Here is a 25,704-nt window from a genome sequence, read left to right on the forward strand (position 1 = left end):
TTATTTTTGACAGAAAGCCTGTGTAAATCTTTCTTTGTGTTCAGCTGCACCACATTTAGTGCACAACAGCCACTGCATTTCCAAATGTAACCTGTGAAACAGGATGCAATTCTAGCCATTATAGAAGCCTATAGGGGAAGAAAATATAGCAGTTCCAGGCTCTGAGCAGCTCTGTTAGAGATTCGTACTGAGAGCTTACCCCTAAGTTCCCCTTTTCTGTACAACCTGAGGGCAGCTGGGATTCAGTTAATATTCCTTTATTGTCATGGATGTTCAACAGGGGCAATTCAGACAGGTGTGTCACATGACATCTAAAAACACTGGAAGAAAATTTACTTTTTAGCTCTGGCTGAAAGTGGACAAGATGTAGGTGACTTTTCACAACATGGAGATTTTATCTGTAATAATTTGGCATCTACATCTGCTACTCTAATCCTCCTGTCTTATACATATATCTGAAACAAAAACTGATGACAAAGGAAAGCTGAGATTTATTCAGAATTTCCAGGGGAAAAAAAAATAAATCAGTGGACTGAAATAGGAAATGCATACATTAATAGAGTATCAAAAGAAAATATTGTTTTGTTACATAGTGCCTCCAGCAGTCTTCTTCCCTTCTTTGATGAAATGGAATAGTCTGTGCCTTATTACTTCTTCCATTTAATCTTGTTAATACAGTCTGTTAAGGCTCCACTTTTGCAACAGCACAGGTGTAACTGTGAAGTAGGAAGTAGGAAGTAGGCTAGTAGGAAGACTACTGTCTACTCTTGGAAATCTTACTTATTTACAACAAAATGTGTGATATTCAAACCAAAATAAGACCTGATGCAACTGGTGAGTTGAAATATTTTTATTCTTTGCTTCCTTAACAATATGGGACATTACAATGAAAAATAAAGAAGGAAGTATTAAACATGGTATACAAGTCTACCCTTGAGACAACTGTACCTGGAGTTTTACTAAGATTAATTCTTCCTACTGTCTTTAAATGATGGCAGAATCAATTGGTAAGTAGACAGCTGGTAAGTACAACATTTTTTCAAACACCAACAGATGCAAATCCAAGAATATCTCCAGCTGATTTAAATGCTTTTCAAAAGATGGAACAAAGATTTAAATAGAAATGTGCAAGATGAAAATCTATAGTGATATTCAAAAATATGAAGAAATATGAAATTCAGAAAGTTTTAAGAAGGCAACATCAGAATGATTCCAGAGTCATTTCAGGTTGAAATCACTATTATTTGTTTGTTAGTACCTGTGTCTCTCATCATTTTGCCTTGTGGGTGTTCCACAGTGTCTAAAGTAAGGTGTTGCAAGAGAAGTGGTTCAGGAAAGTGGCAGCCACACAGGGTCCTAGAAAATGAAAGGTAGCCCCTCATTTTGCTGCAGTGCTATAACCTAACAGTGCAACAGTCCTTATTTCCCTTGAAGATTTTATATGGCATAAACTTCTGGGTTTGTGTGTTCCTGACAGTACCGGAATTTGTGGACATTCAAATGAATCTGAGCAGGTAAAAGGGGGAGGAGAGGAGGGATGCAAATATTGTCAGTGAGCTGCAGCTGCAGTCCAGTAGCAGGGAGCTGGAGACGAAGGTGCTGCTGCGGACAGAGCTGAGAATAACCACTACACCCTCCTTCTACTACAAGATTAATTAAGTTTTAAGTTCATTTCCATCCTACTCCAGCAAGCAGTAACACTTGGCTGGGTGTGAGCAAAGAAGGTTGTGTGTGATCCCACAGCCTGGTAAACAGGTCTTCACAGCATGTTCCTGCAGCATCTCTCTCTGTGCTGCACAGCTTTGTAACTGTACAGCAGAGATCTGTGCATACCTAACAAAAATAATTAACTTTAAGATCCTGACCATTCCATTTCATGATGCATGACCATTTCAGCCAGCTTCAACAGGCAGAATGGACTGTAAATACTTGTCATGGTATCTGAACTCTTCCTTTGCGGAGTTCATGAGTCCATTTATTCAGAGCGAAAAGAATGCAGCTGTGGATTGTTGTCTTCAGGAAACAATAGGTCAGAAGTACCTGGCACACTCTAAGTAGCTTTCTGAGTAAGAACTAAGGAGGGAAAATAACATGTCCTGCTAAATGCCTGACATATTCAAAAATATTTTAAGTGAAACATCCAAAAATTATTCCAAACACTTTGGCAGAGTAAATACTAAGTGTAATTCGTATAGGAAAGAGCTTTGCATATGCAGTGTATTTTCTGTATAGCCTGCTATTTTTTGACTGGGTGCACTTTCACTGTTTAAGAGTGTTGCATGGAAAACATGGTCACTGCTACTCAGTCATCCTGGCCAGCTTATATAAACATTAGCTAAAGCTGCTAGAGATTATTTGCAGAACATTGGATCTGATGAGGTCAAATATAGGATAGCTTGGGTAGTATAATATTTGGGATTAGCATAATCATCTCTTTATGGAAAGTGTGCAGTATCAGCAGAAACATTGCTTGAGTCTATGAAGCAGAAACTGTACAGTAATAATTCAGCCTATATTATATACTTAAATCTTTCCCTATGAAAAGGGCAAGTTTCTTGAGCTCTTTAGGGGGTCCAGGATTATTTAGTTAAGTAACTCTGATTTAACTTACATGTGGAGCTCAAATCATCAGTTTGGCAGCATGTTTTTGTTGTGTAATAAGTTATCTTACTGTAGTACCATCCTTTGAAGTTATACACATAATTTCCATGAATTTGAATTACTAGGGAGAAGAGTTCATAGATTAATACAGAGAAGTCCACATCAAGTGGCAATGAAAATGCTTCTGTACACGTTTACAAAGCGCTAGATGAGCCATCAAAGTTTACTGATCCTTTGACACTTTCTGACCTCTATGAGCACAGACTTTCAGGGATCACATTTTGAGCCATAGTTTCTGACAAGGCACCTAAGTTCTGTTTTTTGGGATCTGGACAATGTGTACTGTACTTTGTGTTAGTCATCACTGCCCAACAGAGGATACAGGCAGTTCTGCTTCTCTTCTGCTGGCTTCCTTTCCTGTGAACCATTCCAAAACATCTGGGAAAGCCCTGAACACTTGTGCTTGGTCTTGCACTTCAGCCTCTCTGTTTTGTCCAAATTAAAGAAACAAACAAGCTTCTAGGTAGCAATTTGTGTACCTTTGTCAGATTCCTAATCTCGTAGTGTTTCACAGAGTGCTGGGCTGACATTCTTTGCAACAAAGCTGTACAGTGTTTTTTCTGGAGTCCAGGAAATTGCATAACCCCTGCTCTCTTGTAATAACCCAATGGAAATCCATGTCTTCCGTTATTCTACAAATTATTTAAATTAATTGAAATGATCAGGTTTGCAGAAAATAAATAATACTTGTGATCCAAAGTACATCGTTATCTCCCAGCATTATATCAGTGCTCTTAAAATTGTTACCCTTTTTTTGCCCACAACTACTTTTGCTTCGCAGAGAAACATCCAACCTTCCAGATCTTGAAGCTTTTCTAGTTGAGCACCATAATGAAATTCAGCTTAGAGCAGTTATCCTTAACCTGTTTTAGGCTTGAAGTCCTTTGCTACTATCATACTAAGGTATGATAAAAAGCTAGAGGTCCAAAAGCGTTTATTTTAAAAATAATGTATCCTGTGTGTCTCTTAAAGCATTTCTTTAAAGAAGAATATATCTGTTGCTCTATTAAAAGACATTAAATCCATCTGATATTAAAAGATATTAAATCATCTGATCTGTAACCGTGGACCATCACAAGTGTAACGACTTTTTAGTGTTCATAAATTGTTAAACAATAGTGCTAGATCCAGTGTAGTTACACTTAGGAAAAAAACAGTGTTTGAACAAAACTGTTTTCTTACTTCCGTGTTTATTAGCACTTGAGGTTGTTATGCCGTGAGTATAAAGGCAAATAATTTGTGCATATCATTCTTTCCAGACTTTTTCCAGAATTATTGTGGAACAATAACATATAAAAGATGAGATAATATGAACAGCTTTAAATTATTTTTAGCCACAGGTGGAAGAGCTGTAGTCATTTGAACTCATATTCATCTATTCCAAACCATTTGACAATGTTCAGTAAACATTACTATGGCCATGGAACTTATGAAGACATCTTCCACAGTATGTATTTCCATTGCAGATTTAAGCATATTTCTTCATATGCAAAAAAGGCTAATATTTAGCACGTAATTTTAAAACTTTTCATCACTCCACAGACATTTTCACATAGATTTTAAATGCAGAATGAGAGTGCACAGAGTAACTACATAAAAACTTCAGGTTTTAAAATACTCTTTTCCAATAGTCCTTAGAATAGGCATGCAATAAAGGGCAGAGTTGATCTACAAGGAGAGTTGGTATACAATTCAGCGTGCTTTGGTTTGGTTTGGATTGGGTGTTGGTTTGGAGGCTTTTTTGTTCATTTCCCCCCCTGGAAAATCATGAAAGAGGAAGGGGAAAAAGAAAACTTATTACCAAACAACCTTCCAAGTGACATTGGATGTAAACTAAAAGAACTTCAGCTAAGAGTGTGAGACAGTAAAAGAAATTGAACAAGACCATTGTATGCATTTATGGGAAAAACCTTCTTTTTTTGCACAAATGTACCTCATTTCTATTTTGAGCAATGATCTATCAGATTTCTCAGTCTCCCAATTCTAGGGCTATTGCTTGCCTTCATACTCATTACATGTTTTTATATATCATGTACAGATGACATATAATATCTGTTCCCAGTCAGACACTGAGATATACAAGAACTGCTGCCTCTTAAGATCTCTGCTCATGAGATGTAAGACTGACCTTTTTGAGAGCCATCAGCTTCGCAGCGTCTTCGTTGCTGTAACAAATCCAGGGGCTAGAGTTTAATGTATCTCTGTGAAAAAGTGCTAAGATTTTATGAAAAAATTACTTTTCTAGGTGAATTGCACCATATTGATTTACTCTAATGGCTCATTTGGTGTGTGATTGACAGCTAATGTATCTACAGACATTAATTAACATTATCTGGAATTAATTAACTTGCCAAGATCATACTAACTATGAAGGTCTCACTGAGTGAGATATGACAGAGGCTGTAAACATTAGTATTCTCAGCTGTATATTTTCAGATTATTAAATGCAAAGTACCTGAAGTCTTGCTGAGAAGCTAGAGAACATCTATTCCAAACATCTATAGCAAAGGGAATGCCAAGATCTCGTTGGCAGACTAACTTACCATGGAAACTTCTGCTGACAGTAACATGCAAGGAAAAAAATCATTTGCTGCTCACAGGGGTCAGAATAAAAAAAGGCAGAGTTCGCAAGTAGATAAAAAATGGTGAATGTACTTAATTTGAAATCAGTTAGGAATAGAAACATGAAAATGAATTAAGGCAATTTAGCAGCAATTTTCAAGGAACTCCTACAAAAGGGTGATGGGAATTCTTGAAAGGTGAAGCAACTGGTTTTTTTCACTATCAGTTCTCTGATTAGCCTTGATGCTTCCAAGTGCAACCCTTCCTGGATCTACAAATTAGAGAAAATACTTTTCCCTCTTAAATCAAAGCTACAGGTCTGTGAGATTATAATCCTGTCTTTCCCAAGTGAAGTTCTTCAGATACTAAACTAAAATTATGTAAAATGTGAGTTTTGTTTTTCTCTGTTAGGCATCATATGCATGTGAGTGACAGTCCCCACGAATACACGTCAGACACATTAGCTGCATTGTTGACTCTTACCTTTCTTCAAAGGAATTCAGAAAATTAACTGTCTCCCATTACAGATTCATTCCTAATTTCACCCATTTAACAACTTCTGAAACTTGATTATTTTCCTGCCTTTAGAAAAATGAATTTTGTGCCCATGTGTAAATGTTCTATTGGTGAAAAAAAAAAAAAAAAGAAGCAGCTCAGTGTACTTTTAATTTTTCCTGGGGTGCATTTGAGCAAATGCTTTGTTTGAACATGTTTCAAATTACCTATTTGTTTATATGTAAGTGTTCATTTCAAATATGTGAGACAATTTTGGATTTGCTTCCTTCATAAAATTCCACATTACTTTCTGTTATCATGAGAGAATTAATTAGATTCCAGGTGGTTATCCTGTCATCTGTGGATTATAATTACTAGTTATGTAGAATTAATAATTTCCATTGTAGCATTACAGTTTGTAGACTGTCCCATAAAATTGGAGGCAGTTTCCTGTCCTAAATAACTTTCAACTTAAGTATGAAATAAGAGATTATTATTGCAGAGACATGACCTTATGATACTGAGGAAAGATGCTCCAGCTGGTGGTAGGGGGCAATCACTATGCAGCATATATCCAATTATTTCAAATGTTTTCTTAGATGTCAGGGTGATAGTGGTTTTGCAGGCTTTTATTGAGTGGTATATCTCAATGTGCTCACTGCAAATTTGGACAAGTGGGCTCAGGTTGAGGCTTGCTTGAAAAGAGGCAGGAGCCATTTTTCTTGGTCATAGTATAAGAGTAAGAATGCATGAGAAGTGGAAAGACTTTTGAAGTGGGGCTAAGTAGTTTTGCTCTAATTCCTACCTTATATTTACTACACTGAGAGAATATAAATTCTGTTCCTGTGCTGGTGGAAGTTATCATTATGGCAACTCCACTGTTGTTTATTCCTTCAATTTTTGCCTCAATATTTAGGAAGTGGCACTTGGTCAATGCATTTTATATTTATAAGCAGTTCAGAAGAAAGTTTATTTTAAAAAGTTGCTTATAATAGCTGTGAGGAGAGTCAGCCATACAGCTCCCTGAACTGTTTGTTGGTCTAATAGGTGGACAAATGAAACTAGAATGTGCAAAAAGTGTAGTACCCTATGTCAACTATTAATACCAAGGCTTTGTGTTCAATCCCCATGCAGGCCACTCATTTAAGAGTTGAACTTGGTGATTCTTCTGGGTCTCTTTCAGCTCAGAACATTCTGCAGTTCTTGACCTGTGATTATATCTGCAAAAGAAACATGGTGCACTGTATGTTCATTACAGTATCTCAAGACCCTTCTGGGAATACAGTGGTTTCTTTTTTATTTGGCCTGTACAATCAAGATTTCTATAAGGAATCCTGAAATTGTTCTGCTGCTGTATGAAAAAAAAGTCCGAAAGTCCGGAGGACAGTAGCAAGATACACTTGTCTAAACCTACTGAAATGCCTTCTGTGTTCTACAGATGTCTTTTCTGGAGTTCTCTTAATGAGAAATGGTAGCAATTTCCTAGACAAACCTGAATTTACTAATTTATAGAATGATTATTTTAGAATAAAGATTTGAATTAACTGAAGAGTTGCAAGTCTAAAGTATTTTCTACATATTAATCGAAACCCAAAGCCTTAGCATTTAGTGACTTGATCCACAAATACCATGAATTTAGAGCTTATAATTGAAGCTCATGCATGAAATTATTGTTTGCTTACAGTAAAAAGCACTGTGCTAAATGTAATCAGGATCAATTCTCTTCTCTCTGTTCCTATCAGAGTTACAAATGGTATATGCAAGTCACATTTAAAGTACCTTGGTATTTTTGCTGTGTTTTTTTTCTCTCTGTCTTTTCTTTTCCTGCAGATTTCTTTCCATTCTCATTGTAGTTCCTGCCTCTGACATTGACATATGTCTTTGAAACATAAAGTAACACATGGTCTCAGAGCAGAGACTTTCTCCATCCACATGACTTTCAAGCAGAGACCTGTGAGCAGTTACTCAAAGTAGCCCCACAAACAGCAGTGCCTGGAGGCTTATGTTTTTTTATTATCCCAGTGGGCATAAGGCATAGGAATTCTTGAGCAGGATCAACCTGGAAAATTTTCCAAAGAACTGCAGGTGCTTCCCTATTGAGGGGTTCCCTCATGGTTCCAACATGTATTAGGAGAAGTTTTAAAACTGGTTTGCTTGCCTGAGCAAAGCCTAAAATTTTGCGAGATCAGAAAGAGTATGTTAGGAAAACAAGCTCACAGTGGGGAGCTGAAGTCTCTTCAGCTGTCCATATAAGTTCCTCTTGCCTGGGTCCCTTGAGACAGCATGTCCCAAGGGAATAGTTGATTGACTTCTCAAAGTAGAGGGCCTGCTGGTGTTCACCATGTGCAATTTACCCCGTAAGCGTCTGCACTAAATAGGATAAAGGAAGTAGGGTATGCAATGCACCTTTCAGTGGGAATGTGGTGGTGGCTCGCTGGGACACAGTACAGAGTTTTAGTTGTTTAACTACAAGGTGGTGGGAAGAAGGAAGTGGTAGGAAGGAAACTCTTGGCTTCTGCTGAAAGAGACAAATTATAATCATAAGTAGAAATGGAGCATAATCCAGGCTATATGATTATATTTTCACAGTATCTACTGTGCAAGCATATTTAGTGCTTAGCTTACAATGTTCAGTCAGTTTTAAGCATAGGTCCTTTCCATTTTTTTTTAATCTTTTCAACAGCCCACGAGTTTGAAATGGGATGCTCTTTTTAGGATTAGCATCTGGACAATAAGCTTGTTTCCCTGTCGCAATCTATTTTAGAGTTAAATGTGTCTTGTTAAAGTACTGACAGTTACCTATCCGTGTGCTTGGGCTAGCTCTACTAAAAAGGCTATTCTACTGAAGGATTTAGTGGGTGACTTGAGTTGCAGAGAACTGCTGCTGTTCCTGCCCTGGGCATGGAGAAACAACAACTGCCAGTGATGCCTTAAGTTTTAGCTTTCATGTTTTTCAGATTCTGTGCTGCCTAGGGGTGTAGTTCTGAGCCTTATATTAAGTGTCAGTAAGCTCTCTTCATAAACTAGGTAGACAAAACAAATCCTTTCCCAGATGGAGACCAAGGACAACTGTTAAAAGTTTTCAAGCCCAAAAGCATAAACAACAGTGGACTGAAGAGAAAAAACAAGAAGCATGGGACTTCATAATCTGAAGCTGTAATTGGACAATTAAACCCAATATGCAAATAGACCAGAACTTATAAGTGTAAGACCTCGTGACCAATTTTGTCACCATTTTGGGTCCACCTTGGTTGTGTAGCCCTGGCCAGGCTCTTGTACTGTCCAAGGTGTACCCTTAAAGGCCTTTAATAAATATCTGCTTTATTCTCCTAGCTCTGCCTAACCTCTCTTCCAGCCTTCCCAAGGCATCACCAGGAGTACTTTCCAAATGTGATGCTATTTCCAAGTAGGAGGAGAATAGTAGGGAGGCATGCATCCTACACAGAAGAGCAAATGAAAGGGAGAGAAAATTAAGTTTAACATTTCTTCTCTGTTCATCTTACTAAAATAAAGCCGCAGCTCTTCTTTAAGTGTCTAAGTATATGCTCTTACAGCATCATCAAAGGAAACACATAGGATTCAAAATAATTGAGAAAATCAAACAGCTGTGTTAAAAAGAAAAGAAAAAAGAAGAAAAGAAAAGAAAAGAAAAGAAAAGAAAAGAAAATAAAAAAAACAAAAGAAAAGAAAAGAAAATAAAAGAAAAGAAAAGAAAAGAAAAGAAAAGAAAAAAAATAAAATAAAAAAGAAAAGAAAAGAAAAGAAAAGAAAAGAAAAGAAAAGAAAAGAAAAGAAAAGAAAAGAAAAGAAAAGAAAAGAAAAGAAAAAAGAAAAGAAAAGAAAAAGGAAGATAATGAAGTATGTTTTCCTTCTCAGAATCAGATGACCACTATGTTTATAAAAGGATCTAAAGCACATCCATCACATCCATATTTACACATTTTTCAGACTGTACCTGACTCTCCCTGTACACAGCCACTGGCTACCTAAACTCCACCCGTGGGCCTTGCCTGCCAATGACCCAGTGTTAAAACAAAAAAAATCTGTTAAAATAAATAATTTGAAGAGACCTGCCTATCTCTTGACAGTATCTTCATGTCTTGAATGTAATTTGAAGGAGGTGAAAACTTCATCGTCTCTACTCTGCTTTAAAAAGGGCATCAAAATACACTATGTATTTCTACCTCAGAAAAATGGAAAGTCACAAATATTTGAAGTATGTAGGAAAGGGCAATCCAGATTATTGTTTAGGACCGCTAATGACTGACATTAGCAATAATAATTATAAAATTAACCAATAGAGAAAAAAACCTTTAAGAAAGGATATGAGAAAAAAACTTTTAGTTGTGAGACATTTAAAGATGTTGAAGAGTTTTGTGGGATGTGGCAGAAACTACATAACGTGGAGATTTTATATTTGCCAAACCAAAGCATTCAGAAACAGACATACAATGCAAAGCATTTTTTTATTGCTGGTGTTCAACTGGTTATCTGCTCTCTATTTCTAAAGATCTCCTTTTGAGAAAAAAAAGAAAATTAAATAAAATTATCTACCCAAAATATCTCTCTTATTTTCTTTTTCAGCACAAATTGAAGTGATACCATGCAAAATTTGTGGTGATAAATCCTCTGGAATACACTATGGAGTCATCACATGTGAAGGCTGCAAGGTATGAGAATTTACTACAACATAGTCATCATCATTTGCATTAGCCTCAGGCACCTGTGTACAATGATACAATCTTACAAGCTTTCAAACAAGTGGTGCCAAAGGCTGTAAAGCCTACTGCTGCCTAAAGATGCATTTCATGCCTAATTTTCCTAGTTGCTTTCCATTTAATCAAATAGTCTTTAAATCTACCTTCTTGTTTGAAACATGAATTACATCTGATGCAGTGTAAGTGCTGACACCAACAGAGCCTGGCAGCTGTAAGTCACACCTCTTCTACCTTAAATCAGGTTTGAAAGAGCTGGATTTCTTGTTTCCTGTACAGCTCATGTAGCATTACAGTTGGCATGTTACTTCTGATCAGCATTTTTAAGAGCTTACAGGTGTGAGTTTGGTTCTTTTCTATCTCCTTTTGCACAATCCGCAGACCAAATTATAATCTCCAAAAGAAAGGATGCCTTACATTTTGGGCAGTGTAAAAGGATCCTTTGTCTTCTTCCTCATAGGCTTTAGTGCTGGGGGAATTGCTGGGAATTGGAGGTTAAAAAAAAAGGCAGAGAAGGAAGATGCATAGACTTGCTACTTAGACATATCAACATATTATCTCAAGCATTAGTTTAAATAACACAAATCAGACTCAAGCAAAGAGAAGAAAGGCTTCAATTTTCAATTTTGAAAATTGTCTGTGATTTTATTATCTAAGGAATTACATTATTCAAGGCAAACCAGAATTTCATACTACATGTTGCCATTTCAGTTTTAATTGTAAATAAGAAATTGCAAAGACGGAGAGGCAGCATCTCTGATTTCTTGTATGTGGAAACAAACAAACTGGAACATTTGAAAATAGGTGCCTATTTGCAGAGTGAAATCACAGGTTTGTACCTAATGCTTTACAAAGTATTAGAACAGCTGTAAATTTGGGTGCATCCATTTGCAAAAGAAATATTTCAATGCCACTACATTGAGAACTAATATACTGGTAAAGATCAGGGTTTTTTTCAGGAGCATTAGCAATTGTAAGCAGAAAAATTTGCAGTGTTTCTTTGTCTAACTGTGGCACTGAACTAGAAATAAACATCTTACAATGATCACATGAAACGGATTAAACTAATTGATGTGATACTTCAAAATTGGCACAAAAGCTACGGAAGAAAATTATGTTAAACAGGCAAAGAGCATCTTCTCTCAGTACTCAGAGGCCACAGACTGTCTAGGGGTATCATCTCCCATAGAAGTAATTAGGGTTAATGCTGGCCCTTGTGTGTGCCTCAAGAGGAGATGATACCACTGTGCTCTGTGAGTAGACTGCTTATTGAGATAAAGAGATTCTCTTCCACTTAAAACAGTTTTAACCCTGTTGGGCTTGCGCCAGTTTTGCTGTATCAGATCAATTAGTCTAATCTGTTTTGTGAGCCTGTGTGAAAAAAAGGTGTCGGTTTTTCACATCAGTTCCACTGGGAGGCATCTCAGCCTGTCAGAGCTCCCTGTTAAGGTAAGCACTGTTTCTGGCAGTTGCAGCTCTGCTATCCATTTTAGTGCCCAGCATTGAAATAGCTATTCACTCAGCCTGCATACTGGTCATTTCTGGCTCTTTTTACCTCAGTTTGTTGGAAACCTGAAATGATTAAGAATGGAGGCCGTGTGTGGAAGAAAGAGGGTAGAATCACTCCACAAACATGCACACATGTTTAGCCAGGCACTAGGCAGCCACAGCATTTCAGGATACAGCATCCAAGAATTACAATGCCCGTAGCAGTGCTACAGAGTTAAAGAAACAGAAAATCCTTTAACTCAGTGTCCCTCCATTAGCTATGCTGCTGCAAATCCATATTCTAAGTGCTTAAGGGTCATCTGAAGTATTGCTCTTGGTTTGTATGCATGCCTGCCTTATGCTGAATGTGCATATGCAGTGAACCCGCTGGACCCAAATTTACCCGCTGGAGTAAATTTGCAGCTCTGACACTATTCTTACAGAAAGGGTGAAACCTGAAGATGAGTTTGCATCACACCTATCTCTGTGGCTCCTTCTTCACTAAGAAGCCTTTTGTCATTTCTTGTGCCTACCCCAAAGCAAAGTACTTTCTATCACTGTTCTTACCACTGAACTGAAGTTCATTCGGTGGTTTTCTTTCTCAGACTGGCTGTGGGTGGTGGGTGAAGTGATTAGTTCAAGGTTCAGAAAGACTTGAGTTCCATGTTGGAAATACTGGGAAATCTCTCTTTAACTCTTTAGTTCCTCAATAATGAAATGCATCTTCTTTCACACAAATAAATGGAATTATTCTGATGTAAAATAATGTAGCCAAATCTATATAAGATCCCATAAAAATAAAGTGGAAGTATTATCTCTACATTATAAGACAACATTTAGATATTATGCGGGAGAATGAGAACATCAAATTCTCCTCAGAATAATTAATTACTTGTTGTAAATTAGTTTTCATATGTAACCCCTGATACATAATATGGTCCTTTTTTCCTAAGGAGGGCAAAGACGAAACAAATTCCTCTGAGGTGAGATCAACCTTAAAGGGAACATGAAATACTGCAGGAGAAGGCGCTGTCAATGCTAAATGGTTGTGTGTGGTTTTTTATGTTGCTGAACTAATTTGTTCTCTGAAATAGAGGCTGCTAAAATCTAAAACTAAAATCAGAAAATGCTTCACAAGTCAAAACTAAGACTGGCTATAAAGTTCACCACAAACCAATTACCATCCATTTAGTCTTAAATTAAAGGCACCTCTATCATATCAGGAAAGTTTCAGTCAACTAAGATCAGTTCAGTTTCCACCAGAATTTTTCTGAGAGTTCTCCCGAAGGACATCTATTTCCTGAAAAGTATAAATCATAAATTTTAATTTATATTTTAGATACACTGTAATCCCTGGTAGAACAAGCTCCAGCCAGTTCAAGTGGGGCTCTATGCTTGACTTCAAGAACTAGCACTGCCAGTGTCCTTGGTGGAATAGCATGCCTGTCACTGACACCCCAGACCACCCTCATTCAGCTCGCCAGGACCTGGAGTGGAAATTCATACATAAGCTGTAGCAAGTGAATTGAGGCCTGCAGCATAGTCACTTTATAACTTTGTCCATTGCTCAGTATTAACATCCATTAAGCTATGCAGAGATACACTATTTTTTCCTGATAAATGAAGTCAGCTGTTCCTTTTGGCTTCATTCCAATGTGTTTGCAAGCCCCTCCAGAAAGGCATAAGCACTTTGGTGTCACTTCTGATGTAACTGCAGTGATAATATTTCTGCTGCTTTACTACTCATAGCCTCCTGCAGTGGCCAGGCTATCCTTCAGCTTTCCCATCACAATCTGCAGCTGCTTGCATTTAAAGTTGGCAGACTGGTTAGGGAACTTCTCTACTTCACTTTTTTGTCTCTGGACTTGCAGATACTCCTGATTTTATTTTTTTATTTATTTATTTTGTGTGTGTTTGTTTATTATAGTATAGGGGGTTTTTTTTGTTTCTCTTCACTACCTACTTTCATTCCTCCTGCCACCTCAGCTGCTTTGTGTCTACCATGACAGTACCTTTTGGTGACGCTCTTGGCACCACCTCATAGTGGCTGGAAGTTCATAAGACTCAGGTGTATATACTTTCCCTCTAGCCCTCAGATCTCTAGACAAACAGCCTGTGGAAAATGCCATTACATTCTCATGGTAGTATCTAAAGGTGTTGCTTTCTCCTTTGTGTGTTGGCTTTACTTGATACAGTCATTATATCCTAGTGCTTTTGTGAAGACTGAATTTTAATTACTTCACTCCTGAATCTGTCTCTCTAGATCAGATCAACATTTGCCAAGTTAAAGTGAACAGCGGACTTCAGCTTCTTGTGCTCTGTGTACTCAGTAACAGTTACCAGTCTCTTCATTAAAGGGAGAGATGTCAAAAAGAGGAATTTGAAGTCATCTTTTACGGATGCTGACAAATTTTTCCTCTATTAGGAGCAAGTATTAGATGATACAAGGTCATTACTGAACAATAAAAATGCATTCTGTAATATTAAGGTCTTGACAAAGTAGAATTATATTCTTTGCAGAATACACATTCTCCTTATTATAATTAAATGTTCTTTAATACAATGTTACCATATCTGCAGAGCCACAGCATAAGTAGCAGTGCACTAAATAATGGTTTTACTGTAGTTGTTTGCATGTTTCTGTGTGTGCATGTGTCTGCATTCATGCAGACACACATAAATATGTTCATGGTAATACTTGGACTTTCCTGCTGTCTTGCCCCAAGGGATTTTTTCGGAGGAGTCAGCAGAACAATGCATCCTACTCCTGTCCAAGACAGAGAAACTGTTTAATTGACAGAACCAACAGAAATCGTTGCCAACACTGCCGACTGCAGAAATGTCTTGCCCTGGGAATGTCTCGAGATGGTAAGGAGTCAAACTTGTGCTTCACATATAACCTTTGAAACTTTTCTTCACTGCTGACTTACTTAAACTCCCTGCAGATTTCTGAAAGAAGATAGAGAAGCTCCAGGCTTTGTGGTGTGTGCACTGTGAAATGATCTTTGCCATCCGGTTAACAAAGAAGGCTATTTTCATGGAGAGGGGTGGAGAAAATCACAAAATGGAGAGCAGTATTAGTTTAGAACAGAAAAAGTCAGAAGTGAAATATATTATTCTAATCAAAAGCACAGAGCACAAAAAGATCACCTCTGGAAAGGTGGGCTTATATTAAGCATTACGTTAAACATCGGCATTTATCTTAACATTCATTGATGGTGTGTGAAAGCATCCATTTCCCTGAGACCTCTAAAGGTCTGGTAGTAAGGAGGCACAACCCTGCACAAATTTACACCTTGATAGCATTAAGGGTTTCTGTTTGTTTTATTCAGAGCACTTGACCAAATATTCTGCATTGGTAGTAACACCATTTTTTTTACTTGCACATTGCCTCTTGTCCCTATTCTGAGTCTATAGGAGAGCGTTTCCTAATTTAGCAGTGAAAATGGATCCTATGCCAGAAGAAGAAAGCTCCCCAGTCTGTGCCATCTCAGGATCCTTGTAGAGCTCTGGTCCACCTTCCAAACTGTGGTGTGATCAGCCAAGATCAGTAGGCTGAGAGCATGCATCACACCAAAACTGCAGAGGGTGGGAAGTTTGGGCAAGGTTGTCCACAGCTGACATGCCATGGGCACCACTCTTCGTGCAGGGGGTTTCCAGCTCAAAAATATGTTTTATATAGTGAGAAAATATTCCGAGAAAATGTTCTAATTTTTAAAAGCAATTCATATGAATTTCATTTTCCTGGAAGCAGTTTTCTCTCTTAAAACACTTGTATTTTGAAATTAAGTTTTTAATGGAGAAGTTACTTAAAGAGCTATTTATTTAGACAGTCCACAGACTATAAACTTGTTTAAAATTTGGACCATAATAGCTCTTCTTCTACCTCAGTGTGTCTTATGTCTCACAGAAACTACTTGTTTACCAGTCTCACCAGTCTGGGAGACTTGCAATCTGGCCTTTAATCCATGAATTCTTTTTAGTCTTAGCATCCAGTTTACTTGACAACTTAGCTCCTAATTCTCCATGATGCTTAAGCAATTTTACAGCACATGCTTTCCTCCTGAAAGTCCTATCTTCCAGTGATTTAAGGCATCACAGGGGCATTCTAATGTGACTGCCTTCCCAACCAGTTATTGAGAGACCACTGCAGACACAAAATGAGTGATTCTTCCAGCACCATCACTTTGTTCTCTCATAGTTTATGTAAAGGTCTTTATGATTGGTTAGCATTAAAAGTATTAAGAGCTCTTGCAAATTTGAAATTGGCTGTGTGAATTTTTTGACAGAAAACTTTTAATTTGATTTTTACCTCTCAGCCATGTAATAAATTCATTTTTATCATGCAGAGGCAGGTTGCTAATTGACAGCAGCTGAAGAATCCAATTAAAGAATATATAATGAGGATAAATAGCGGATATTTGGTTTTATTACTGAGGCCCTACATTTGAAAGAAATACACAGTTGCATTATTCAAAATTATTTAAACTACAGTCATTGTATATAAGGATATCCAGCATATCCAGCACTGATTCCAGGGGCAGGCTGAGTTTGTGTGTGGTAGCTTGTAGCCTGAGTGCAGGGCTGTAACTAAACTGAGGTTAGCAGTAAGAAAAAAACCCTCTTGGTGGAAAAAAAAAAAAAAAAAAAAAAAAAAAAAAAAAAAAAAAAAAAAAAAAAAAAAAAAAAAAAGTGAAAATAAATCGAAGCAGTTGTCACCTTGTTGTTCTAGCACTGTATTTTCATATCATGCTCTACTTTTTCTGTTCTTTTACCTGATGGAAGAATTTCACATTTATCCACATATAGGTTAAAACTCCTTCTAGAGGGCTAAAGGTGAGTCCCATGCTAATAAATATGATTCTGAATTGATCTAAATTTCAGATGAACTGGAAATACACAGTATAGAAAATACACCTCATAATAATTTCATAATAGAAATCTGTATTTCTGGAGCTATGTCCCTTACCTGTTCTGATTAATTCTGCTGAATGTATCTCTCATTTGTTCTAGAGCACAATCAACAATTTCTTCTGCTCTAAGATCTCAAGATCTAGCCCAGTAGAAGACCAGAATTTATACAGAGATAGGGGTGGAGAATGATAATCAGCTGTGATCCACTGTATATGCAGGCTGTGAATTTGCTCCTAGTTCCACAGCAATCAGCCTGTCACTTTTGAAAAGTTCAATCTCAGTGTAGTGAACCCTGTTTCTGAGGGAAATGGTTTGCCCTCTTATATTTTCCTCCCTTTTTCATCAGAAGGAGTGCATGGAGATTGATAATATGGAGATTGAATAAATCCCTAAGACTTTGCTCAGTGGAAAAGAAGACATTCATTCGTGCTGTTTACCTTCAAATCTGTTATTTTCTTCTAGGTTCTAACCTGTGAGATTATTTTTCAAGTAGGTAGCTAATGCCCCATTTAAAGGATGTGATAACAAGGCTTTGGGACTTGTTTTCACTCAGAATACTAATCTTGTTAATGTACTGTGTAAAGGTTTGTGGAAAGTTAGTAAATTGATATGAATTTACAGACTGTACATTTCATACAGCTCAGGGATGTTGTTCAGTTAACAGAGAGAGATAAAACGATGCATGGTCTTTTTAACATTCCGAGTGGGAAGTGAACTGCTTGACTGAGACCCTCTTGTCAGATAGGAGTCATTGTCACCTGGTAAATTCAAGTACACAATATCTTTTTCTTTATGAAATATATGTGCTGTAGAGCTTTGTGTCCTTTCTGATTTCCATGGAAAAAGATTATTTCCACAGAAAAATTATTCCTGTGGAAGTTAATATCAAGAGTGGTGGGGTTGAGGGGAATCGAGAAAAGTTTAAAGGCAGTGTTTGTTTGCACTGTGCTTTGCTTTTCAGCTGTGAAATTTGGAAGAATGTCCAAGAAGCAGAGGGATAGCTTGTACGCTGAAGTGCAGAAGCACCAGCAGCGACTGCAGGAGCAGCGGCAGCAGCAGAGTGGTGAGGCAGAAGCCCTCGCCAGGGTTTACAGCAGCAGCATCAGCAATGGCCTGAACAATCTGAACAACGAAACTGGCAGCACCTACTCAAACGGGCACGTCATCGATCTGCCAAAGTCTGAGGGCTATTACAACATGGATTCTGCCCAGCCCTCCCCAGACCAGTCGGGGTTAGACATGGCTGGAATCAAACAGATAAAGCAGGAACCTATCTATGACCTCACCTCTGTACCAAACTTGTTTACCTATAGCTCTTTCAACAACGGGCAGTTAGCTCCAGGGATATCCATGAGTGAAATCGGTAAGGAAAATTCTTATTTCTTTGGTGCAATGTGTATATGTAAGCTAAGCTCCAGTACTGTCTTCATTAAAATATGGTACAGGCATTCCATACACAGGTACACAATAGTTACACATTCACACATGCGTGCACACATACAGAGAGTAAAGGAAAGAAAATTAGTCTGGAACTAATTGACATAATATTAAGGCAGCTCTGTTTTTGCTAAAAATTATGCAGTTCTTAAACCCAGCAGTTCGCTTCTGTTTATTAAATAGGAGCATCAAAGCAGATGATGAATCAATCATAACCAAGTGATAATTAGGAAAGGGCTTGTTTCAAATGAGCTCATTACTGGCAGGGTTAAATGATCTCTTGAGCCAACCATCCATATTCTTGTCAACACCCAGAATCCCCATAGCAGCTAATTCTAGAATACTTACTGTGGAAAAGTACCAGTTCATACTTTGGCTGCACGGATGTCAATACCAGAGCAAGCTCACCAAATTCATGAAGTGCACAAACTCTGAATGTATTTCTGTGGATATCCTGCTTCTCTGCCTGAAGGATTTGAAGAGCCTGTCCCTTCCTTTTGTCTTTGACAAGTGGCAGAGACCTCTATCAGGTGAGGCTGTTAGAAGCGCAGTGACTAAAGATGATTTTTGTCTAAGGAGGATTTCTGTTCATCTAATGTTTCTAGTTGTATTTCACCAAAGCCACTGGAAGTACCACTTATGTTACAAAGAAATAACATGAAGATTGACATCCTAATTAGGTACCTGGAGAAGTGAAATGTGCTGAATCAGTTGTGGCTGAGAACTCAATCAAAGAGTAACACTTTGTTAATGGAATTTAATTAAAAAGAAAGAAGAAGTGAAAAAGTAATCTTCAAGAGCACTCCTAACAAATTAATTTCAGATCATGAAAAAAACCTCTTTAGTTCTGGCCTAACTTTGCTGTCTCATGCATGTGCACTGAGATCTGTAAGAGTGTGTGCGTGCTCAAACCTACTGAGGACCCTGGAGATGTGGCCTCCACTCAATATAGATAGCCGTAGGGGGATGTATAGTAGTTACTGTCTGCTAAAAAATGAAGTTGTGGCTAAAATGTACAGCATGTTTTCTGCCCTTGCATGCTCATGTGTAGGGGGCTCTATAACACATTGTCTGTTTTAGTTGCAAATTGTCCAGGGGAAAGTTAAACTTCTTGTCACTCTGTTTATTAAGGCATGTTTTATTATTGCATTTAGCCTAGACCACTATCCAGTAAAACTACACCACAGTGTAGTCCCAGAGTGTAGGATTAGAGATGAACATTTGCTCCAACTTCCCTCTCAGCTCTCATGGCCATAAGAATATTACTCACATGTGTCTTGTGCATACGTCAGTCCTGTAACAGTGAATTACACTGCCGCAAACCAGCTGAAAGACAATTTAAACAGTCCTTAAAAGCTGTTTCCCTACAGACCCAGTTCCAAAGGGAGCTGTTTCCAGAGAGACTCAGAGGAGGTCCAGAAATGCAGGAGTTCTGATAGTCCGTGAATTTGGGTTTGTGCTCAGTTATAGAAACAAGTGCAAAGACAGAATATGGCCATTCTTAGTGGCCATAGAATCCTGAAGTCAATGGGACCTTTTAACTTCAGAGAACCAAAGTTTTAACTTAAATCAATTTAAGTTCTATCTCTTGCAAGTTTACTTAAGAGTAATGCATCATTCTTAGTTTTTCCCCCATTTTTTTTTCTCTCCTCGCTCTAAACCATCCAGCCCTAAATTCACCCCACATTTCCAAGTTCTTCATCCTCTTCTGAAGCACACAAAGCTGGAAAAAACCCAGAGCAGAGGGAGCACTGCATAGCAAGTGGCCTGTCTCTGACAGCAAAATTCAGAGGTTCTGGGATTTACCTCTCTTCATTTTGAAATTGAAACTAGGGCTCCTAAATTCCTTTAATTTTACACAAGTACTGCTATCTGTCATTTGTGGCACCTACAGCAGAGGGGTAAGGGTCACAGTGAGAGGTAATGTAGTATGAACAAATCAGCTGACACAACTGGAAGAGATGCACCATAAAATATTTGGATTAGTGCACAGGCAAAATATATTTTCAGTGTTCAAAAAGAAGTAGAAAATGCCTCTTAATGCTGCAGTGGATTGTTGGACATCTGTAGAGCTGATTCTTGCAGTCCTGGGATGTACTGATTTCATATTATAGTGTGCTTAAATTTCAGAAATGCAGAATTGCATCTCACTCCAGTGACATTTAGGAATAAACTCAACTTATGCTAAATAGACATAACCACTTTTAACTGTTAGATTAAATGATACAGAATATATAGGAGTAGAAAAGCTATACTCCATTGATCTTTGTGGCTGATAGCAGTTTCTTTATACCAACATGTCTAGTGATCTAGTGGACCACTAGACATGTGACAGTTCTTTTCTGCACCGATCATTTTCTACCAGATAGAATTTTCCACTCTTAGCTTTTTTCTGGCCCTTATATTCTTCAGATGTGTATAAGCACAACTGCCACTTGCCTGATCTTGAGTACAACCATCTTATGTTTTTTCCTCATGAATGAATGTGTGGGAACTTCTTTCATCCTTGGGTTCCTAGAAGTTGCTGTGAGCTCTCCAAGGAGCAGGCTTCTTCACAAGCGCTCAGAATAAAAGTGGTCTATGCAGTTTCTGCGTTATGTGTCAGCCAAAATCTAATTCACTTATTCCTTTGGTGTTAACGCTTTCCTTGTTTCAAACTCACTTCTCTCCTGAGTAGAGCATTTTTTATTAAGGTGCAATTGACCGTACATTTCCAAGTTTGAATCTCATTTTCTCTTCCTTATTTTTCTAATCTTTTCAATCCTGTCACATTATGTCTCAGTCTTCATTGATGCTTTGTGACTTCTTTCAGTTTAGAATTGTCTCTTAACTTAATTAGCATGCTATGAAAACCTCTTTCAGATTATTATGAAAATGTTAAATGATTGTAAAACAAATCCTAATAATGGTCCCTGCTGCACCTGACTAAAATACTTGCTGCAATTGCATATATTACTTTAGTATTTACATTTGGCTTGCGATCTAACAGTGTAAGTTCTCTCTAAAATTCAAGTAATAAGTCTTCCTTTCCCTGTCAGTTTGATTCAGTTATAAAAATAATGTTTTCCAAGATACTCTGTGATGTAATTTACACATCATTTACATGCTCTTCTTCACATGTTAATTTTCTAGTTCCACCAAAAAGTAATCTAAATGGTTAGAGCTACTTTGATCTTTAACAGTTCTATGCTTTAATTTGAATGTGAAAATGTTCTTTTTCACAAGCATACATTCATCGACAGAAGACTTTGTAGTGGAAATGCAAAATTTTTTTAACAGTTTTGAAATGCAAAATTTTTTACACAGCAACTGTTTTGACACATAGTATTAGAATGGAACAGCAAGGAAAATATAGCTTATCTTGTATTGCATGCATACTGGTGTCTATATATTGTCCTAGCAAATAGGTGTAGGAGAAAGACACGCTGACATATTGAAGTTACATAGGGCTCTGTTGCACATACTTAGTATTATTATATTTCTTCAAATGAGTTAAGAAGACCAAGATACAGCAGGACATTATCTGATCTCTGCGAGAAGCAGGAGAGACAATGCCTCCTATGGAAGAGAGGGTTAAGTACAACAAAAGAGAATTTTGAGATACAGTCACAAATTTCTCCTGTAACTGTCAGAGCTTATGATGGGGAGAAGTTGTACAAAATCAGGTGGCTCCCCGTTAGGCACTGCCCTCATCAATATTACACTTCCTGTTACAAAAACAACCTCAAAGCATAAAGACATCACTCCAAAGCTTGTAAATACATATACAGAACCTCAACTTGGCATCAAGTGCATTTCCAGTCCAGACCCCTTCTTTTTAAAGGGATGTATTTTTGTCCTTAAGTCAAAGCAACTTCTTGGACACTTGATATAGATTTGGGTGGGCAGAACAAAAAATAGGTGAGGTGCAGTGGCCAGATGAGTTAGGCCGGTTCTGTCACTGGCTGTCCTGGTGTCCAGGGGTGGCATGATTCAGGTGTGTTCCATCAGCCAGTAATGCTGCCAGCATGGGAGACACCCATATCCCAAGGACTCATGCTGCCAGGGACTTTACAGCATGATCCTGTTTCTCCACTGTGCCATCTACACATCTGGGAAGGCAGAAATGATGAAGTGGGAGCTCAAACCATAGGGTGAAGTCTGCTTGCCATGTCAAAAGCAAAAATTTGGTCATTTGCATAATGGCTTTCTCCTCACACAGCAAATCACAGAGGTCAGCTGGAAGTGAAAATTCCTTCAGTTCCTGATCTCAGTGCTTGCTCCCAAGTGTAGTTTTAAATTAGGAGGCATTAAAAGCTTATTTTTAGACTTGGTGAAATTAAACTACTATCTCGTTTAAATATATGTGCAAAATATTGTCTGCCACTGAGCTGAACATTGCATTTTCCTCACTATGTGCTTCCAATCTTGGTCTGTAAAAGTTAATAGAAAGGCTTCCCTGCCTTAACTGCAGTTGAGATTGCCAGCCTATGATTTCTTAAGACAAGGTAAAATTATTAGCCAACACTGTTGTGGAGAAAACAGATCAGTTAAGCATTCACTGCAAGTCATCAACTAAAGGGTGCCCTGCAGCTGTGTATGTGTAGATAATCAGTAAGACACCTCTAGGGTGTACAGGATATCACATGGCCCAGCCTCTATAATTACAGATGGAAGTAGTGTTTACATATGTTTACATGAAATTTCTTCAACATCAGGCCTGTATTAAGGTACCCAATGGCTTGGAGAGCTTGCATTTCTACCAAAATTAAAGCAAGGTTGATGAGGTTAGGTTTGATCTTCCCTTTCCCCAGTTTTTCTGAGCCTATCCTGCTATGTATATCTTAGAATGGGCAGTAACTCCCTAGAACAGATGCCTAATGTGGATTGGAGGAGGCATCACCTGCCTTATATTGTAAGGCTCAGCTCTTTTGACTGAGACACATAGACTGGAAAATGATAGTAACCCTTTTTTTTTTTTTTTTTTTTTTTTTTTTTTAAACTTACCCAGGATAGGTATGTAAAAAAAAGGTCCTCTTGGTGATGAGAAATTACATTCTGTGCATTTGTAATTTAGTCATAATTGAGCTGGGTTCCTACATTCATCTCAAGACCACAGTGAACAACTTTATATTCTGCAAAGTTATTTAATTTCCATTGCTGCAACATTGTACAACAAGCAGGAGTTACTTCACTCTCTCTCCTTCAAGGGAGATCTTCACCTGTAAACATTCTGAAGTCTTCTGCTGAAGATATAATTAAAAGCCAGTCGCTTTCTCCTCCCAGCAGAAATTTTCTCATTAACTTTAGCAGAATTTAGTTTATTCCTCTGTGTCTGTACTCTTCATGGTTGCCCACAAGACTTAATACTGGATATGCAATATATAAATATATATCAGCATCAGACTGATAACTTAAGAAGTCTACTCTACTCTGCTTTTGAAAGCGCTTCTCCATGTGATAAGCACTTCTCTTTGCAAAAGCACTTCTCCAATGTGATAAGTATTTCTCATTCCTTAACACCTTTCTCTTTATCTCCAGGGTTTGTTCCCTGTGCCAGATCAAGTGTTAACAGACAGCTTACTGAACATGTGGTGGTCAATTAGATGCTATTTAAAGGGACACTCCAAACCAGATTCAAAATTAAGTGAGCTTGCTAATTAAAGCCCATACCTAAGGTGACAATAGCATATACAATAACGTTTCCTTTACAAAGCCACCACCCACCCCGCAGTGAAACAGAAATTATGTTTTTGTAGTCCTATGTGTTGTTTTTCTGCTTCTTTTTCTAGGCCGTGGTTTAATATTCCTTCTGGCAACATGACAGTCAAAATTATACAGGGTTGCTGTCTACACCCTGTATTTAAGAGAACCAACGTTGCCATCTAGTGAGCATTTAAAATATGCAACGTGCATTTTACACATGCACCATTAGGGCACTGTGTCTTACTATCGTTACCTGTTTGAAGGTGACAGAGAGAATAAGTTTGTATTTCAATTCTGTTCTCATTTCAGTTCATGTGGCAACACTTAGAACTTCAGCTTGTTTTACAAATGAGCTAAAAATACGCATAGAATGGTATTAAAAACAAACTTATCTATAGGCTACATTTTTAGGCTTCATAATACAGTTCTTTGAAGAGATAAAATTTTTTATCCTTTGACATATATAAAATTACTCCTTTTCTCTGAAGATAGAATGTTTTCTTCCATGACCAAACTTTTCAAAACATGTTCATTCAACCAAGAGCCCAAAGAAAGCAGTTAGAAATCAACCATTTGTAGCAGTCAAAATATGTAAAGTACCATATCATATATCCCATATATTACCATATATTATGGCAGTCTTTTCTGGAATAACATTGTGTTGTTGTGAATATTGTCAGGTTATAGATCACACATAAAAATCAGGGTAAATCCAATGGTTTGGTAAGTACTGAGGCATGATGTTGCTGCCAGTTGTAAGAATAGACTTTTGGCTGTCACATGCTTTGGAGCAGCTGTGTCAATAGCAGAAGAAATTTTGCTTTCTACAGGTAATGCCCCAAAAAATAGAAGACTGGAGCAGCTGCCAGAGCACAGAGGGCCTGGGATGTATGAAGAAAGTACTTTGTCTTCCAGGGTTGTGACTCACACACAGTCCACGAAGTGGCAAACTGCAGATAAGAATGGAGAGGTCAATGCAGTGATGCTTTAGGAGTCACTGTAGTATATGGGAGTGGCATGCTATCTGCCAAAATTGTTATGGTTTGAATTAGTAATTAGTTGCTTTCATCCTCATCTATGTAACCCCTTTATGGACTTAGTGTCAACCTTCCCATCAGTGTTTTTGTCTGGTGTTTCTGGGCTGTCAGCCCCAAAAATTACAAGGTAATTGTACTTTGTGAGAGCTTAACCTGGAGTCCCTTCTATATTTCTTTGTCATCCCGGATGGCACTGGTTGATCATTCCTTTAATCCTAAGGCACAAGGAAGGCATCAGAAGTTTGGGGTTAGAATTTTTTTCCTTTCCCAGTACACGTGCAGCATCCTAAGTTTGCCTTTCCAAGGCTACAGTCCAGTTTTTCACACTGTGTGCTTTTTTCACTCACTTCATGCATTTCACTACACTCCACTTTATTCCTGAGAATAAGGTAATTCTGCTTCTTTTGCATTTTGTGATGCTGTTTCCAGCTTTGTAGGTAATGATGTTTTTCATCAGTCCATTCAGCTTTTCCTATTTTATTTCACAGAACAGCAACAATTCCTTTATGCAAGAGTGAAATATATGAGAAAGAATTCAAGTGAAATGCATGAGAGAGGAACATAGATGTGCATAGTGGAAAAATTCAGTGTGACAAGACATAGGGCTCACAGACAGATGCTGAAACTAATTACCAGAACACAGATTTTATAGTGCAGTAATCTTGGAATGAAAGTCACATGTAAATGGGAATAGTTTATACAAGATTTAA

The 25,704-nt window shown here is 37.8% G+C and overlaps 1 protein-coding gene across 1 annotated transcript in view; it reads left to right on the top strand.

Moving 5' to 3' along the window:
* The first annotated feature begins 794 nt into the window (after positions 1 to 794).
* RORB (RAR related orphan receptor B) overlaps positions 795 to 25,704 on the top strand; it is a 42,649-nt gene continuing 17,739 nt past the window's right edge. The window contains exons 1-4 of the mRNA XM_066338498.1: positions 795 to 834; positions 10,303 to 10,388; positions 14,648 to 14,789; positions 17,797 to 18,198. Coding sequence (XP_066194595.1) covers positions 795 to 834; positions 10,303 to 10,388; positions 14,648 to 14,789; positions 17,797 to 18,198 — 670 coding nt within the window. The remainder of the gene's footprint in view (positions 835 to 10,302; positions 10,389 to 14,647; positions 14,790 to 17,796; positions 18,199 to 25,704) is intronic.

This window comes from Sylvia atricapilla, chromosome Z (assembly GCF_009819655.1).
Source record: "Sylvia atricapilla isolate bSylAtr1 chromosome Z, bSylAtr1.pri, whole genome shotgun sequence".
Classification (NCBI taxonomy): domain Eukaryota; kingdom Metazoa; phylum Chordata; class Aves; order Passeriformes; family Sylviidae; genus Sylvia; species Sylvia atricapilla.